This window comes from Ipomoea triloba, chromosome 2 (genome assembly GCF_003576645.1).
Source record: "Ipomoea triloba cultivar NCNSP0323 chromosome 2, ASM357664v1".
In the NCBI taxonomy this organism is placed as follows: domain Eukaryota; kingdom Viridiplantae; phylum Streptophyta; class Magnoliopsida; order Solanales; family Convolvulaceae; genus Ipomoea; species Ipomoea triloba.
In genome coordinates this window covers 3400815-3420240 of record NC_044917.1, presented here as the reverse complement: position 1 = coordinate 3420240, position 19426 = coordinate 3400815, and the positions used below count along the sequence as shown (strand labels likewise).

At 32.4% G+C, this 19426-nt stretch overlaps 2 protein-coding genes across 2 annotated transcripts; both read left to right on the top strand.

Moving 5' to 3' along the window:
• Window positions 1-3690: 3690 nt before the first annotated feature.
• Window positions 3691-9337, top strand: LOC116011255 (probable glucan 1,3-beta-glucosidase A). Its single transcript, XM_031250802.1, has 7 exons — window positions 3691-3890; window positions 4060-4179; window positions 4301-4495; window positions 5917-6075; window positions 6878-7047; window positions 7183-7332; window positions 8628-9337. The coding sequence occupies exons 1-7, from the start codon at window positions 3708-3710 to the stop codon at window positions 9178-9180; spliced, it is 1530 nt and encodes a 509-aa protein (XP_031106662.1). The 5' UTR covers window positions 3691-3707; the 3' UTR covers window positions 9181-9337.
• A 5494-nt stretch (window positions 9338-14831) lies between these two features.
• Window positions 14832-19080, top strand: LOC116011379 (probable glucan 1,3-beta-glucosidase A). Its single transcript, XM_031250938.1, has 7 exons — window positions 14832-15025; window positions 15196-15315; window positions 15437-15631; window positions 16856-17014; window positions 17313-17482; window positions 17599-17748; window positions 18305-19080. The coding sequence occupies exons 1-7, from the start codon at window positions 14843-14845 to the stop codon at window positions 18864-18866; spliced, it is 1539 nt and encodes a 512-aa protein (XP_031106798.1). The 5' UTR covers window positions 14832-14842; the 3' UTR covers window positions 18867-19080.
• Window positions 19081-19426: the final 346 nt, after the last annotated feature.

The following is a 19426-nucleotide window of genomic DNA, read 5'->3' as shown; positions in this document are numbered from 1 at the left end:
AAGATATAGATTTTAGAAATTATATTATAATATCTGACTCCATTAAGGAATAGAATGCAACAAACATTCAAAGGATATAATTACCATGCGCATTGATGTACATAATTAAATTGATGGATCATATCAATCTTTACTTAGTAAAGTATAATAAATTTGAGTACTATGGAAAGTATAATAAATTTAATCTACTAATTATTAAAGTCTTCATCGGTCAAGACTTTATGGTCTGGTAGTACCTGGTTGCACTCTCATATGGATGGGGGTGGTTTTGAGACTCAATCGAGACGATATGGAAAGTAAGCAGCAGGCTTCCCATATAGCTACAGTATTATAAAATAAGTTGGCATGGAAAGCAATCAGCAAGCTTCCCATATAGCTACACGAAATATTAATAATAAATGTGACAGTACAAATGCTAGCTAATAAATTGACTATAAGGTTATTTCAAAAAAAAAAAATTGACTATAAGGTAACCAATAGCTACAGTATTATAAAATAAGTTGCTATTATAGGGAGGAAATTTACAATTTCCTTTGTGGCATGGAAAGCATCAGGCTTCTCAATACGAAATATTAATAATAAATACAAGCACAAAAAAAGAAAGTTACCGATTAATAAATTCAAGTCGTATGATACTCACGATTTTTCAGTATTGTCGTATTAGGCGTTTAGTGAACCGTGTTGTTCATGTGCTTGCTAAAGCTACTGGATCTCAATATAACACCCAATGTTAGGATGATGTCCCTTCGGACTTTGTTATTTCTTTGCTCTAACTTTCAAATATATAGCTTATTGATTTTCTATTTGTGAAAAAAAAAAATCAACTCATATGATACTCACAATTTTTATTTTTTTTTAAATCTTATTGATTATCTCATCAAAAGTGTTAGCAGCATTATAGTCTAAGTTTTTCAGGATAAAACGAATATATTAACTCAATTTTATCCTTCTATCACTAGCCCTCTAGCATTAATTGCTCTCCTGCTAATTTTATATTTTAATGGGTTTGTAAACTATATAATTTTTTTTTTAATGTATGTAGGCAGCCCATGAAGGAGGTGGAAAGCAATATTCATCATCCTCTATTCATTATGTTAATGGACAATATTCTACATAATATATATTAGGTTGAGTAACCTATATTACTTTATATTTTCATATAAAAATATTTTTTGTTTGGTATGAAATTTAATTAATACATAGCGTACTATGATCAAATATTATTGAATATTGTTAAATTTTATTATTTAACAAGTAGTAGTTACAATTGATTTTCTTTCAAATTAAATGTGTTTAAAGATTATTTGTGATTGCAATACACTTTTTGAATATAGAGATTTCTAAGAAAAATATAACTAAATGGTAATTATAAAAATATAACAATATAATTACAAAATAAATATATTTTTAGCGGTAGTTTAAAGACAACAAAAAAAATATTTAATTATGAAAAAATTGGTTAGCAACACTTAATAGCCACTAATATTTTAAAGAAATAAATAAAGAAAAACTTAGAATGAACCCCATTATTATTTTAAATAATAAACAAATAGATATATTTAGCGGCCGTCATAACTAGTACTATTATTCAAATGAATAAATGAATCTACATATTTAACGGTGGATTCTAATTGTCGCTAAATGATGTTTTTGATGTAGTGTGATATATCAAATAAGATGGGATGGAAACCAGATTGGTTGGCGTGAGTGACCGTGCACTCTTATTCCTTAAGAGAAGTCGAGAGTTTAAATCCCTTCTTGTATGGAAAAACTAATCTGGCCGGCACTCTGTCCCTTAATTGGGCCAACCCGGTGCCTCATACAATTAGGACTTGCTCAGGACACCTCATAAATAAGTTAGGATGAAGTTCCTTTGTGGCATAGAAAGTAGCGTCCGGTGCCTAAGTTCCTTTGTGGCATAGAAAGCAGCACAAAATGAATTTTTCAAGTTAACAAATTTGAGTCGTGTATACTTACTCGGTTAGGAGCCTTGTAGCCTAGAGTTTTGAGGATAAAACTAATTTCAATTTGAAAGTTGAGCAGTACTTAATGATTAAACCTGAAAAAAAAAACAAGAATAAGGTAGAACACGAGTTCCTCTTATTAGAGCTGAGGAAGGAATATCAAGAATAATTTAGGGAGAATTCTCAATAGAGAAGATGACTTAGCTTCTAAATTGTATCTCTTGAACTTGTTCTAATAACTACACAACTAAGGAGTATTTATAGGAGAAGATTATTAAAAATATTAATAGCAATTAATCATGACATTACAATTTAAATTAAATAGTCCTTGCTATTCTCACCAACAGGTAGGTCCAAATTAAAAATTAAATCTTCATCTTCCCTGTTAGTTGTTATCAGGGACAGAGCCAGAAAATTGGTTGAGTGGGGGCGAAATTTAAATTATGTTAGAAAGGTCAATGACAAAATACCAAACAACTATAATAAAGTTAAAATACAAAATACATTATAGATTACAATAGAATGTTTTTTGAAAGATTACATAATAGTTAGGGTCGGAGCCAAAAATATACTTTAAGTGGGTGAAAATGTAAAAATATTTATGACAAAATATGAAACATAATCAAGTAGATAAAATAATTTGAATAACAATATATTCATAAATACTTTTTAATTTTATTTTCTTTTAGTTGAAGCATTTAATTTGTTAAATAAATGATTCATAAAAGGTAGTTTAAAAAAAATATTTAAATTATCTTGTGTAAGAATGAAAGAGATTAAATAAAAATAAGTGTTGCTAATGAGATTTGAACGTATGACATAGGCTTTCTAAAAATAAATTTGGAGTTTAACCAACTAAACCACTAAAAAACTATTAACAATTTGAATATAAATATAAGTTTTATATAACCTTTAATACTATATATGTATATATACATACATATATATATAAAGAAGTGGGGTGGGGGAGTGAGGACAGCTGCGCCCACTGCCCCCACAATGTCTCCGTCACTGGTTGTTACGTAGTATTAATTAACTGGGGTAATAGTGGGGAAGTCATCTTTTATCAAAAAAAAAAAAAAAGGTTTTAAGGTTGTAGGAACGACCCAACCTTTGTTTAGTAAATATGTGTACGTACGTGCCTGCACAAATATAATGAAAGCTAATAAATGAATGAGTTTTTATTACTACATGGATCCCAAAACTTACTTTCTAAATTTCATTGTATGATATAGCGGACATTAATAAATTACTTTTTAATTTTATGTGAGTTCCAATATAAGTGTTAAAATCAAGATTGTACATGTGAGAGTAATAATTGATAGTAAAAAATGATAGTACACGTAATATTTTCCTAAATCGATTACGAGTATTAAAATCGTTGTTATTGTTTAGTTGACAAGTTTTGAGAACACTACTATGGATTTTGATTATCTCTTAATTGCAAAACTCAGTCCTTAATAAATTAAAATAAGTGTTTCATTCTCTTGTTCCTCAGTCGCTTCTCCAACTATTAATAATCATTCTCATTCTACCCTACTACCAAACATGCAAAATACTTTCACCAAAACTCATTACCATTACAAAATATTTGATACCTGGATCCCACGTACGAACCAAACGCACCCTTAGAATTTCCTTTGTGGCATGTAAAACGTGTTAGGCTTGTATAAAAAGAGGCAAAACTATGAGAATTGATGGAATAATATATGCACAGACAAGAAGATGGATACACTACCGACCATGAAACCCAACTACGTTTTCATTCTCGTCTGTTGCGTACTCTCAATTTCTCAGGCGACGGTCGCCGCTCCGGCGGCTTCCAACGGCTTCCGGGTTCGCGCTGTTAATCTCGGCGGGTGGCTAGTCACTGAAGGATGGATGAAGCCTTCTCTCTTTGACGCCATTCCCAACAGAGATCTCCTGGTTCATTGAATTCGCTAGCTAGCTCCTCCTACTATATACGATCACTTTTTTTTTTAGTACTACTGACTTTGTTACAATTTAGTGTATCTGTAACTAAAGTTTGATTATTTAATTTGTCTTCTTGAAGTAATTAATTATTACTAACTCTTGAATTGAAACTGCTTTACAGGATGGAACTACAGTCCAATTTAAATCTATTACGCTCGGGAAGTATCTCTCTGCAGAGCACGGCGGCGGGACGATCTTGATTGCTAATAAAATTTTGGCTAGGTCATCGGAAACTTTCAAAGTAAATATTATATTAGTTGAAATTGATGTCCCAAAAAATGGGGGTTTTGATCATCTTTAAGGTTAAACCCCTTTGATTATCCATTAATCAGTTTGTAATATTCACCTAATTATTCTTGTAGTTGTGGAGGATCAATGAGACCACCTTTAACTTGAAGGTGTACAACAATCAATTCATAGGATTAGACACGACCGACGGAGTCAACCTCGTGGCTGTCAAAAACACACCGTGTATATTGGAGACATTTATGATTCTTAGAAACTCCGATGACCCAAACCGTGTTAGGATTAAGGCCTCCAATGGGTTTTTCTTACAGGTGAGTATGCATACCCTCAGCAAATATAATTTTATAAACATATTTTCTTTCCTACCTAATTTTTATTCTTAGCTTCTTATGCTTTTTGATCGTCTTTTATTCTTTTCTGCATGTGATGAGAAATGTAGTTGACCCCAAAAGAGGTGTCCCAGTGGACCAAATATAGTTTACTACGAGTTTAACTTTTGTCAACATTATTTTAATTGAATTCCTTACATGTGTCTTTATTAGTGTGATTTGCATATCTTATATTTTTTTTTAGGTACTATTATATATGGCGAATTTATTCGGTGCGTCTCAATATGGTGGCTGTAAATTTCCCACGTTACTTTAAAAAAAATCCGACTAATTAAGTCATTATATATTCAATCCATCTTAATCAAGTTGAAGGAAGCGCAATACTATAACTTTTTTTTTGCTTATACTATGAGATGGCTTAGACAAGCTTTAACGGTATGAGACACCTTTAAGCTTGTACCATACTCAGACTAATCATCGTTTGCACTGACCGCAATACTATAATGGGGCATTTGATTCTAAGAATACTATTTCACATTCCAGCATTATCTCACATTATCTAAAACAATATTATATATAGTTTTGGTTTTTGTGTATATGAGATTTTTGGATGTAATGTGAACTTTTTTATAATGATTATGTAATTTTTTCTTTCTTTCACATACCAAGTATATTATTATTTTCGAATTTTTTAGAGTGATATTTAATAGGTAGGGTCATACTCCTATTAGAACCATGTCCAAGTGAGAATCTGTGAACAAATTCAAACCATCAATCTAGTTAGTAGATCACGGTTGAAAATAAGGCAAAAAAGAAAAGAAAAAAAGGATATGGTCATTTCATAATTAAATATTACGTAGTACAAAAAAATTGTAATATTTATAAAAATAATATCGCTCCATTTTTAATTGATTTCTAATCCGTAAGATCTTGCATATCGTTGATTTGAATTTATGCACAAATTTTTCACATGGAGAGTAGCTCACTAGCTCTCATATGATAAAGTCAACTAATGTTATTCTAAATTGGTAGAAAAGTTTCATTTTATTTTTTATGGAATCCTTATTGGGTGTTTTTTCAATTTTTTGAGAAAAACAAAGAAATTAAGATTTCGTTTATTTTAATTTTCGTGAAAATATTAATTTATTATTATTATTATTAATTTATTATTCAAATTGAAAAATGTATTTAAAGAACATATATTCTTTATTTTAAAAAAATATTTTTTATAATAAAAATTTCTCTAATTAATAAATATACATTTTAAACTTAAAGGATTATAGCCCTTGCTTTTATTATTATTATTTTTTATAGGCTTTGATTTGTTGCTTTTTTTTTTAATTATGAAAATGTTTTTTTTTTAATATTGTTCAATTAATGAAAATATAATAATATTTTCTTAGGTAAAGACGGAGGAGCTTGTCACTGCAGATTCTAAAGGGAATGAGAGATGGGATGATGATGATCCCTCGATTTTCATCATGACAGCCCTTAGTCCATACCAAGGAGAGTATCAAATTACAAATGGGTACGGTCCAGTGATGGCACCAAAAGTTATGAGGGTACGTACATTTATCTATATGAATGATAGTGTATATTAGTAAGTTATTATTATTATTATTATTATAATACACACACGCACATGCTTATGACCGGTTGAGAATACACCCTTAACAAAAAATTAATTTCAGCCTTACATTTGTAAAAATCAGACGGGTAAGATCATATTTTAAAAATAAATACAATGACATTTTTATAATTATCATCAACTTCACTTTCTTGAACACTTAAATATGCATTGTTACAACTAAATTTTAAATTTAATTTATATCGTAAATGTTAAACTAACCCTAAGTAGTAAGGTAAACCCTAAACCAAATAAAACAAAAAATTCACTCATAAACTTAAAAATTCAAACCTAAATGCAAATCACTTTCCTTTGCACTTGATCTCCCCTCCATCTCTCTGTAAAAAGTCATAGATAAGGTGCAATATATATATATATTGTCAAATGCGAAGTTCTCGGGTAAAAAATAGAATGAAATCTCATTCATTGGTTTAGCAATAGAATGATGAAGTTTTTTTAAAAAAATGCAGTGGCATTATGGTAATTTTGCATAAGTTCAAAGTTTAAGGTGCCTAAATTTATAGATTTAGGTGTCTAAGTTTAAAGCTTAAATGCATATGTTTAATTAAAATTTAAGGTGTATCAGTTTAACTCTTAAGGTGCATGACTTATAAACTCTAGTATCTAGGTGCATAAATTTCAAGTTTAATGTGCATCATTTTCCAGTTTAAGTGCATTCATTTAACTCTCTAATGTTGATCTAATGTTGATATTAATTATTATATATATATATATAGGAACACTGGGAAACATACATAGTGGAAGAGGACTTCAAATTCATCTCCAGCAACGGACTAAATGCTGTGAGAATACCAATTGGATGGTGGATTGCTTATGATCCAAACCCTCCAAAGCCCTTCGTGGGTGGATCCTTGAAGGCTTTAGACAATGCTTTTAAATGGGCTACGTGCGTATCATATATACATACATTCAACGCCTCGATCTTGAAAATTAAAATTACATATTTGATGTTTTGAATTTTAAAAAATCAAACCTTGATGATTTTTTTCATAATCTGATCTGCTGATGTGATCTATTATAGGAAATATGGACTGAAGGTTTTATTAGAACTGCACGCTGCACCGGGATCTCAAAATGGTTTTGCGCTCAGCGGCTCCCGAGATGGGACTCTGGGATGGGGCTTAGACAGCATAGAGCCAACAGTTGCAGTCATAGAGTTTCTGGCTGCTAGGTACGTATAGTACCATGCATGCATGCATTTATAGACTAGTACGGCCAAAGCGGATCGGATCAGTCCGCCACATCGCGTGCCTAATTTCTGTCGGCCTTTTGCAGACCCACCCGTAAAGCTCGCGAATTACAATTCATATAACCTTAACCCGCCCCACGCTAGTTGACAAGCTTTGCGGGAAATTTATCTTTTTCTTTTTAAAATTACATTGCGTACACATGAATATATATTCATGTGTACATATATTTTTATTAAAAATAAAATAAAAAAATAGGGTGGGCCTGCGGGCCAACCCGCAACCTGCGCGAGCGGACTTTTTTTGCGGGCCATCTTTTTTTTTAGCCCTAACCCACCCCACCGTGGGTAGGGGTGGAAATAGGTTAGGCCGAGCCGAACTTTAGAAATTTAGACCTGGGCCTGCTATGAAAATCTAAAACCTGAGCCTGGGTGTGGGCCTGTATGTAGGTTTTTTTTAGGCTCAAGCCTGAGCCTACAGTTGGCCTAGCCTGGCCTGAAGCCTTTTTAAAAGCCTATTTAACATATAGGCTTTTAAAAATGATTCAAAATAGATCATAAATAGGCTTTGAGCCTATTTAGATAGGTTTGGATCCTATTTAAGGCCCCCATTTTTAAGTCTTTTAAAGTATACCTGTAAAAAATTTACAAAGATTAAAATAGCTAAGTTCAATTGTATTATTATTTGTTATCTTATATAATAACACAAATAATAAACAATCAACTCACATAATTAAGTTGCGATATTTCATTATATATATATAGGCCAAGCCTGTAGGCCTGAAGGCCGAGCCTGATATATATAGGCCTGGCCTGTTTAGTTAAATAGACTTTTGAAATTGGATCAAGCATGGCCTTTCTACTAAACGAGCTAGGCCTAATTAGGCTTTAATTAGGCCTGGACATAGGCCCCTATAAGTGGCCTGGCCTATTTCCACTCCTAACCGCGGGGGGCAAATTATTGTGTTGACCATGGGCCACATAGTGTTATGTGAATCATAATAAAAAGTACATTTCAGTGTCCTGAATGTACGTTATACAATATAAAGTGCATTCAGTACACAAATAATGTACATCCGCTGAATATAATGTACATTTTTAATATATTAAACGTATATTATTTTTGTTAGTATGATTCATACAGCTTTTGTGGATCAGCCCACGAGCTTAGGCTCTCTTTGATAGTATAAGTATAGACGCTACTAGCTGAGACCGAACCCATCATCTATCCTAATTCATATCCCAATTTATAAGCATAAAATCATTTTTGAATTAGGTAGGTACGCGAAGAATCCTAGTCTATATTCGATAGGGCTGATGAACGAGCCATCGCTGTGGGTTTCACCGGAGACGGTGATGTCGTACTACGGAGCCGGGTACGATGCGGTTCGGAGGCACTCATCCACGGCGTACGTGGTAATGGCCACTCGGATGTGGGCTCATAACGTGACGGAGTTTCTCCCCTTCGCCGCCCAGTTCGAGCGGGTCGTCCTGGACGTCCATCTCTACAACTTCAATCACATGACTGTGGAGGACGTCATGAACGGTGATGTTTACACCCACTGCCAAGAGGTGGTGAGTGCCGTGACCACCTCGGACGGGCCTCTGAGTTTCGTGGGAGAATGGACGGCTGAGTGGATGGTCCCGAACGCCACAAAGGAAGAGTATCAGCGGTTTGCTAAGGCCCAGCTGGAAGTGTTTGATCGCGCCACGTTTGGTTGGGCGTATTGGACATTCAAACATGTCGGGATTCACTGGAGTTTGGAGTGGATGATCAACAATGGTTATATCAATCTCACTGCCTCTGATCCCATCTCCGTCTCCTCCATCTAATGCTGTTTCGCACTCATAATAAAAGCCAATAAAATTAGGTCCTACAAAATTATTGGCTGAAATGAATGTCTATGTCTACAATAAAGTCATCAGTTCCTAACAGGAACTTCTTAAAAATGATTCATATTATTTTGATTTTTGTATTTTTTACCCTTTATTTTATTATTTACTTTTCTTAAATACCCTTCTATTTTTAACTTATTGATTTTTATAAGGAAGGTTTTAGATTTGAACCTACCATAGAATAATGATTGGATAATTACGGAGTAGTGATTAGCAAAACAATTGTAAGAAAATTTGAACTTTATTAAAAAGAAATCGTAAAAATGGATCAATCCTGCTGTAATCCTTTAAAATTGAAGGATATAAATTATATTGTTGGAATTTAGTCCCAAGATACGTCGATAATATCTAAGGTCTAGGAACTAAAAAATGTTGGTCTAATTTTTTGTTGGAATGAATGGTTCATATTATTTTAATTTTAATATTATTTTATTACTTTTTTTATTTTACCCTCTATTATACCATTTACTTTTTTTTTCTTAAATATCACCACATTCCGTAATTGTAAACGTTAGTGACGTAATATTTTGTAAACTATTTATTATTCTTAATTTAATTACTCATTGGTTTTCATAAGAAAGTTCTTAGGTTCGAACTCTATCTCAATCAGAGTTGGCATAATTATTGAACATATATTATGAATATGTTATAGTGTATTAAAAAGTACAATATACAATTTAACATGAACTTTGGTCAATTAATTAGAATTACACATTGAACATTGATAAAATGGTACACATAATTTATAGTATATATTCAACATAGATAAGAAACTATGTCTATTATTATTATCTTTTTGGAGAAGGAGGATTATGTTATGTTTTTAAAGGTGCACTGCGCAAAGGCACTAAAATTGTAATGAAGCACGCCAAGGACTAGAGATTAAATCAAGAATTCATTTATGGCGAGAATGGCAACAAGGGGAAGCACGGATCATGCCAATGAATAGGGTTGTACGCCGTGAGGGTGTTTCTCTCTAAAACAATTTTTGCACCCGTTAATTTTATGAAAAATTATGCCACAGGTCATAGTTATACATTCTTAAAATACTTTTTATGAAAAATTTGATAATCTTGCATTAATATACACCATGATATTGAATGATACTTTTGATAAATTCTGAAACACTAATTTAAAAATAAACATCGGGCATAAGACTATTCGCGCAATGCACGTTATAAAATAAGTTGGGATGGAGGAAATAAATTTACAATTTCCTTTGTGGCATGGAATTGAAAACATGTTAGGCTTGTATAAAAAAATAGGCAAAACCATCCGAATTGATGGAATAATATATGCACAAGAAGATGGATACACTACCAAGTACCAACCATGAAGCCCAACTATATACTAGCCATGTTTGGTAAAATAGTCAATCAATTTTGACTTATTGGACCACAATTAATTATTTGATTTGGTTAAAAAAATCAATATAAATGTTTGATTAATCAACTTTTTGTAACTCTAAAATACTAAAATTTTAAAAATTGTTCAAAACAACTATTTAATTAACTTTTTGAGAAAAGAAATTATATTAAACAGTTATCAACTAATAGTTAATTTACCAAATACCTTTTTACAATCAGCTAATACTTTTCTACCCGCGCAACTCTTCTCTCTCTGCTTCTTGTCCATGCTTAGCGCTATGAGACCCATTTCAGCTTTGGATTAAACAAGTTAATTGGGTAATTAATTAATTAAACTTGGGGGGTATTTTATAGGATTGGGTTAATGAAACGGAAATGGAAGTGTGAATTGAAGGAGCAATGTGAACTCGGCTAATCTGGCAGCTAACGGTGCAATTTGGCGATATAATATAATATAACCGATTGACTAAGAAGTGATTAAGAAAAGAAAATGTTACAACTAATTACGTATGACATGGTCTAAGCCACTTAGCCACCCCGTGTTAAGTCACACATAATCATGCTAAATTATTGACATTTACTTCCAGTTATGGAATTTAAGCCAATCCGTCATAATTAAGCCATACGTAATCATAAGAAATTATATTCTTGAGATTAATTACATAGATTTTGCCAACTATGTAATTGTGCACGACAAATGTGGAACTGTGCACTTCACTTGCACAGTTGGCGATGCATCGTTGGCGAAATCTAAACAATTAATCTCAAATATTGAATGGCTCAACACATTTGGTCACATAATGAATTTTGAAGGAATACAATTTCATTTGCATTAGTTCATTAATTGCAAGAATAGATTTTAAGAATTATATTATTATATTTGGCTCCATTAAGGAATAGAATGCAACAAACATTCAAAAGGATAAAATTACCATTTGCATTAATATACCTAATTAAATTGATGTATCATATCCAATCTTTAATTAGGAAAGTATAATAAATTTAATGAGTTAATTCCATTTTTGGTCCTAAATTTATAGGTGACAATCCACTTTTAGTCCTTTTTTATTAGAACATCCACTTTTGGTCATAGTATTATTGTGGCATGACCAATTTTGGTCCTCCAGCAACAAAATCGTTGAAATATCGTTAAATACAAATACATTTCAATCTCTTTTATACAAAGTATGTTGAACCGCTATATTTTTTATGTTTATTATATTTTTTTGAAAACATTCATAATTGAAGACCGAAATGTCATTGTATTTAACGATATTTAAACTGATTTGTTAATAAAGGACCAAAATTGGTCATGCCACAATAATACTAGGACCAAAAGTGGATGCTCTAATAAAAAAGGACCAAAAGTAGATTGTCACCTATAAATCTATGACCAAAAATGAAATTAACTCTAAATTTAATCTATTAATTATTAAAGTCGTCATCTCATCATTAACCGATGATTTTATAGGCGTGTGTGTCCATGCTTCCATGAGTATCGTTGTGTTGCCTTCCGAGAGGCACAGGAGCTTCCCCCTAATCGTCACTTGTGAGAATCGAAAGAGAGCTCACTTGCCACTTGAGTTACCCCATTGGGTTATCTCATATATAGAAAATGTTAGATAAATAATAATCAATATTCGATGTCAAATACCTTATGATCTAATAGAATTACTGTTATCATTTCAAATGGAAAGTCACAGGTTCGAGTCTAATAAATTAACTATCTAGGTAACCAGATAATTTACAATTTCCTTTGTGGCATGGAAAGCAAGCAGCAGGCTTCCCATATAGCTACAGTATTATAAAATAAGTTGGCATGGAAAGCAATCAGCAAGCTTTCCATATAGCTACACGAAATATTAATAATAAATGTGACAGTACAAATGCTAGCTAATAAATTAACTATCTAGGTTACCAGATAGCTACAGTATTATAAAATAAGTTGCTATTATATGGAGGAAATTTACAATTTCCTTTGTGGCATGGAAAGCAGCAGGCTTCTCAACACGAAATATTAATAATAAATACAAGCGCGCACACAAAAAAAACAAAAAACAAGTTACCGATTAATAAATTCAAGTTGTATGGTACTCACAATTTTTCAGTATTATCATATTAGGCGTTCAGTGAACTAGGTTATCATATTATGTGTTCAGTGAACGAGATTCATGTGCTTGCTAAAGTTGCTGGATCTCAATATGACGCCCAGTGTTAAGATGATGTCCCTTCTAACTTTGTTATTTCTTTGCTCTAACTTTCAAATATATAGCTTATTGATTTCCTATTTGTAAAAAAAAATAATAATAATAAATAAAAAATAATAATAAATAAAAAATCAACTCGTATGATACTCAAAATTTTGTTTTTTTTTAATCTTATTTACTATTTCATCAAAAGTGTTATGAGCGTTGTAGTCCAAGTTTTTCAGGATAAAATGAATATATTAACTCAATTTTACCCTTCTATCACTAGCCCTCTAGCATTAATTGCTCTCCTGCTAATTTTATATTTTAATGGGTTTGTAAACTATATAGTTTTTTTAATGTATACAGGTATCCCATGAAGGGGTAAAAAGTAATATTCATCCTCTATTCATCATGTTAACGGACAATATTCTACATAATATATATATTAGGTTGAGTAAACTATATTACTTTATATCTTCATATATAAATATTTTTGGTTTGGTATGAAATTTAATTAATACATAGTGTACTATGCTAAAATATTGTTGAATATTGTTAAATGTTACAGTAATATTTAACAAATAGTAGTTACAATTGATTTTCTTTCAAATTAAATGTGTTTAAAGTTTAATTGTGATTGCAATACACTTTTGAATATAGAGATTTCTGGTAAAATTATAACAACATAATTTTTAAAAATATATATTTTTAGTGGTAGTTTTAAAACAACAACAAAAATATTTAATTATGAAAAAAAAATGGCTAGCAACCCGGCCTTAATAGCCACTAATATTTTAAAGAAATAAATAAAGAAAAACATTTAGAGGTGGTTAGAACACCACTATTATTTTAAATAATAAATAAATAGATATATTTAGGAACGGTAATAACTGCTACTATTATTAAAATTAATAAATTAATAGACATATTTAGCTTAGCGGTGGTTTCTAATCGCTGCTAAATGATGCTTTTGGTGTAGTCTGAAATATAAAATAAATTGTGATGGAGGAAATTTACTAGTTCCTTTGTGGCATAGCAAGCAGCATGCTTCTCAACACAAAATATTAATAATAAATACAACCACGAAAAATAAATAAATTTTTCGAGTTAATAAATTAGAGTATTGTGATACTTACATTTTTCTTAAAACTTTATTTGTTACCTCCATAAAGTGCTTGGGACTTCGTAACCTAGATTTCTGAAGATAAAACTAATTTCAATTTGAAAGTTGAGTACTTAACGATTAAACCCTGAAAACAAGAATAAGGTAGAACACAAGTTCTTCTTGTAGCTGAAGAAGGAAGAGCAAAGAATTTAGGGAGAATTTTCAGAAGAGAAGATGGCTTAGCTTCTAAATTGTATCTCTTGAACTTGTTCTAATAACTTCACAATTAACTAAGGAGTATTGATAATTTTTTAAAACACAACTATGAAATTTGATTACCTTTCATTTTATTGGTAATCTGATTTTATGTTTAGTGCTTTTAGATTTTTGTTTTGATTTTTTTTTATTTTTGTTCATATTGGTGCTTTGAATGTCATTATATTGGCAAAAACTTGTGTGGGACAGTCTCATAATCTATGAGACGAGTTGGATCAACATAATATGAGTCATAGTTACTATTATGATCAGTTGGTCTTTGATTGATTTTTATGACCTAAATTATGTTGATCCGACCCGTATTGAGATACAACACAACTGTGACACCCCCTTAGGATCAATTGCCGTAATTTTTTGTTTTTGTACGTTTAAAACTTGTATTCCCACTATATGGTTAATAATAACCAAACACTAATATTTGTAATCATATTCAATTCCACCTTAATTACTACCAAACTTTTAAAATACTTTCACCAAAACTCATTACTAAAAGAAAGTATTTGACTCCAATTCCAATTCCATTCCCATGTGCCAATCAAACACACCCTTCAAATTTCCTTTGTTGCATGGAAAACGAGTTAGGCTTGTATAAAAACAGGCAAAACTATCAGAATTGATAGAATAACATATGCACAGACAAGAAGATGGATACACTACCGACCATGAAACCCAACTATGTTTTCATTCTCGTCTGTTGCATACTCTCAATTTCTCAGGCGACGGTCGCCACTCCGGCGGCTTCCAACGGCTTCCGGGTTCGCGCTGTTAATCTCGGCGGCTGGCTAGTCACTGAAGGGTGGATGAAGCCTTCTCTCTTTGACGCCATTCCCAACAGAGATCTCCTGGTCCGTTCAATTCGCTAGCTCCTCCTACTATATTCGATCACTTTTTTTTTAACTACTAACTACTAACTCTGTTACAATACAGTATCTTTGATTACTTAGTTTGTCATTAATTAATGTTGTTGTTGAAGTAATTAATTATTATTAACTCTTGTATTGAAACTGCTTCCCAGGATGGAAGTACAGTCCAATTTAAATCTGTTACGCTCGGAAAGTATCTCTCTGCAGAGCACGGCGGCGGGACGATCTTAGTTGCTAATAAAATTTTTGCTATGTCATCGGAAACTTTCAGAGTAAAAATTATATTCGTTGAAATTAATGTCCCAAAAAATGGGGGTTGTGATCATCTTTAAGGTTAAACCCGCTTGATTATCCATTAATCTGTTTGTAATATTCACTTAATTATTCTTGTAGTTGTGGAGAATCAATGAGACCACCTTTAACTTCAGGGTGCACAACAATCAATTCGTCGGATTAGACACGACCGACGGAGTCAACCTCGTGGCTGTCGAAAACACACCGTGTATATCGGAAACATTTATGATTCTTAGAAACTCCGATGACCCAAACCGTGTTCGGATTAAGGCCTCCAATGGGTTTTTCTTACAGGTGCATACCCTCACCAAATATAATTTTATAAACATATTTTCTTTCCTACCTAATTGTTATTCTTAGCTTCTTATGTTTTTTAATATGTTCGTCTTTTTTTATTTTTGCATGTGATGAGAAATGTATGTAATTGACCGAAAAGAGGTGTCTTAGTGGACCAAACATAGTTTACCACGATTTTAATTTTTATCAACATCATTTTAATTGAGTCCCTTAGCATACTGGCATGTGTCTTTCTAGTGTGATTTGCATATCTTATACCGAGTATATTTTAGGTACTATTATATATTATAGATTTACTCGGTGTGTATCAATATGGTGGCTGCGAATTTCCCACATTACTTTTAAAAAATTCAACTAGTTAAGCCATTATATTCCATCCATCTTAGGAACCTGGACAAGCTCTAATTTTATGAGACACCTTTAAGCTTGTATCATACTCAGATTAATCATCGTTTGTACGGACCGCAATACTATAATTGAGCATTTGATTCTAAGAATATCATTATCTAAAACAATATTTTTGGATGTAATGTGAATTTTTTAGAATGATTATGTCATTATTTCTTTCACATACCTTTTTTTTTTTTTGAGTACTTTTCTTCCACATACCTAATATATTATTATTTTCAAAATTTGCAGAGTTATATTTAATAGGTAGGGTCCGACTTCCATTAGAACCATGTTCAGGTGATCGAGAATCTATGAACAAATTCAAACCATCAGATCTTGCATATCGTTAATTTCAATTTGTGCACAAACTTTTAATTGGGGAGTAGTTCTCATATGATAAAGTCACAAATTTTTAATTGGGAATAGTTCTCATATGATAAAGTCAACTAAAGTTATTCTAAATTGGTAGAAAAGTTTCATTTAATTTTTGATGGAATCCTTATTGGGTGTTTTTTCAATTTTTTGAGCAAAACTAAGAAATTAAGATTGCGTTTATTTTAATTTTCGTGAAATTTTTAATTTTTTATTATTAATTTATTATTCAAATTGAAAAATGTATTTAAAAAACATAAATTCTTTATTTTTAAAATTTTTTTATTATAAAAATTTCTCTAATTAATAATAATAATACATTTTAAACTTAAAGGATTATAGCCCTTGCTTTTATTATTATTATTATTTTTTATAGGCTTTAATTTTTGCCTTTTTTAAATTATGAAAATGTCTTTTTTATATTGTTCGATTAATGAAAATATAATAATATTTTCTTAGGTAAAGACAGAGGAGCTCGTCACTGCAGATTGTAATGGGAATGAGCGATGGGATGACGATGATCCCTCAATTTTCATCATGACAACCTTTAGTGCATTCGATGGAGAATATCAAATTACAAATGGCTATGGTCCAGTGATGGCACCAAAAGTTATGAGGGTATGTACATATATCTATATGAATAATAGTGTATATTAGTAAGTTATTTTAGACACGCGCGCGCACACACATGCTTATGACCTGTTGAGAATACACCCGTAGAAGCTAAGAAAACTAATATCAGCCTTACATCTGTAAAAATCGGACATATATATAAGATCATATTAAAAAAAAAAAAATACAATGAGATTTTTGTAATTATCGCCAACTTCACTTTCTTGAAGACTTAAATATGCATTGTTACAGCTAAAGTTTAAATATATATAGTAAATGTTGATATTAATTATTATATGTATAGGAACACTGGGACACATTCATAGTGGAAGAGGACTTCAAATGGATCTCCAACAATGGACTAAATGCAGTGAGAATACCACTTGGGTGGTGGATTGCTTACGATCCGAACCCTCCAAAGCCCTTCGTGGGGGGATCCTTGAAGACTTTAGACAATGCTTTTTTATGGGCTACGTGCGTATCATATATACATTCAACGCCTCGATCTTGAAAATTAAAATTACTTATTTGATGTTTTGAATTTTAAAAAATCAAACCTTAATAATCTGATCTGATGTGATCTATTATAGGAAATATGGACTGAAGGTTTTATTAGAACTGCACGCTGCACCAGGATCTCAAACTGGTTTTGCGCTCAGCGCCTCCCGAGATGGGACTACGGGATGGGGCATAGACAGCATATCGCCAACAGTTGCAGTCATAGAGTTTCTGGCTGCTAGGTACGTATACTACCATCCATGCATGACTAGTATTTTCGAAGTAGACCAGTCCGCTCTATCGCAGACCTAATTTCTAATGGATTTTACGGGTCGGTCCGTAAAACCCGCCAGCTAAGATTCTTACCATTCTAACTCGTCCCACGTGGGTTGTGGGGCCTCGCGGGCACAACTAAATATATATCACATGAATATATATATATATATATATTCATGTGTACACAGTACATAATGTATATATACACTGTGTACTTAATACATATATTTTTATTAAAAAAAATAGGGTGGGCCCGTGGGCCGACCCACAGCCCACGCGAGCAATGGGCCTTAGCAAGCTAGGCCTGTTAGACCTATTCCTTCGCGGGTCAAATTTTTTATAGTTCTAACCCGCCTCATCGCGGAACGGGTGCAGATCAGCCCGTGGGATTTAGCTCACTTTAACAGTACTAATAAAGACGCTGCTAGCTGAGACCGAACCCATGTATCATATATATCCCAATTAAGCATAATCCAGCTAATTATATATATATATATATATATACATTTTTGAATTAGCTAGGTACGCGAAGAACCCTAGTCTATACTCGATAGGGCTGATGAACGAGCCTTCGCTGTGGATTTCACCAGAGACAGTGATGTCGTACTACAAAGCCGGTTACGATGCGGTTCGGCGGCACTCATCCACGGCGTACGTGGTGATGGCCACTCGGATGGGGGCTCTAAACGTGACGGAGTTTCTCCCCTTCGCCGCCCAGCTCGAGCGGGCCGTCCTCGACGTCCATCTCTACAACTTCGATCACTGGACGGTGCACGACACCATCAACGACGTTTACACCCACTGCCAAGAGGTGGTGAGTGCCGTGACAACCTCAAACGGGCCTCTTAGTTTCGTGGCAGAATGGACGGGCGAGTGGATGGTTCCGAACGCCACAAAGGAAGAGTATCAGCGATTTGTTAAGGCCCAGCTGGAAGTTTTTGATCGGGCCACGTTTGGTTGGGCGTATTGGACGCTCAAGCATGTCGGGAATCACTGGAGTTTGGAGTGGATGATCAACAATGGTTATATCAATTTCACAGCCTCTAATCCCATCTCCGATCATCTCCGCGTCTCCTCCATCTAATTAATGTTATTTGGCACTAATAATATATAATATCTACAAATCTAATAAAAGTTATATCATAACCGCAACTAAAAAAAATGTTGTTGTAAATGAATATCTACATCTACAATTCTACAAATCAAATAAGAACCAATAAAGTTTGGTTTTAACAGCAACTAAAAAAAATGTTGTTGGTGTAATTGTTTGTTGAAATGAATGGTTCATATTATTTTGATTTTAATATTTTTTTTTTATTTTTTCTTATTTTACTCTCTATTATATCATTTACTTTTCTTAAATATCATTTCACTCGGTGTAAACTTTACTAACCGAATATTTTGTTAACTCTTTGTTATTCTTTAACTAATTGATTTAAGGTTTTAATTCGAACCACACCCTAATCAAAATTGACATAATTATTAAACATACACTATGAATATGTTAGAGTGTATTAAAAAATACATTATAAAATTTAAATTGTGAACATCCAATATATAAATAGTATATTTTTAAACTCGTGTTCACCTTATAAGGTGGATCCGAATCCACGTTATAATTTGTCTCATGTACACAAGTGGATG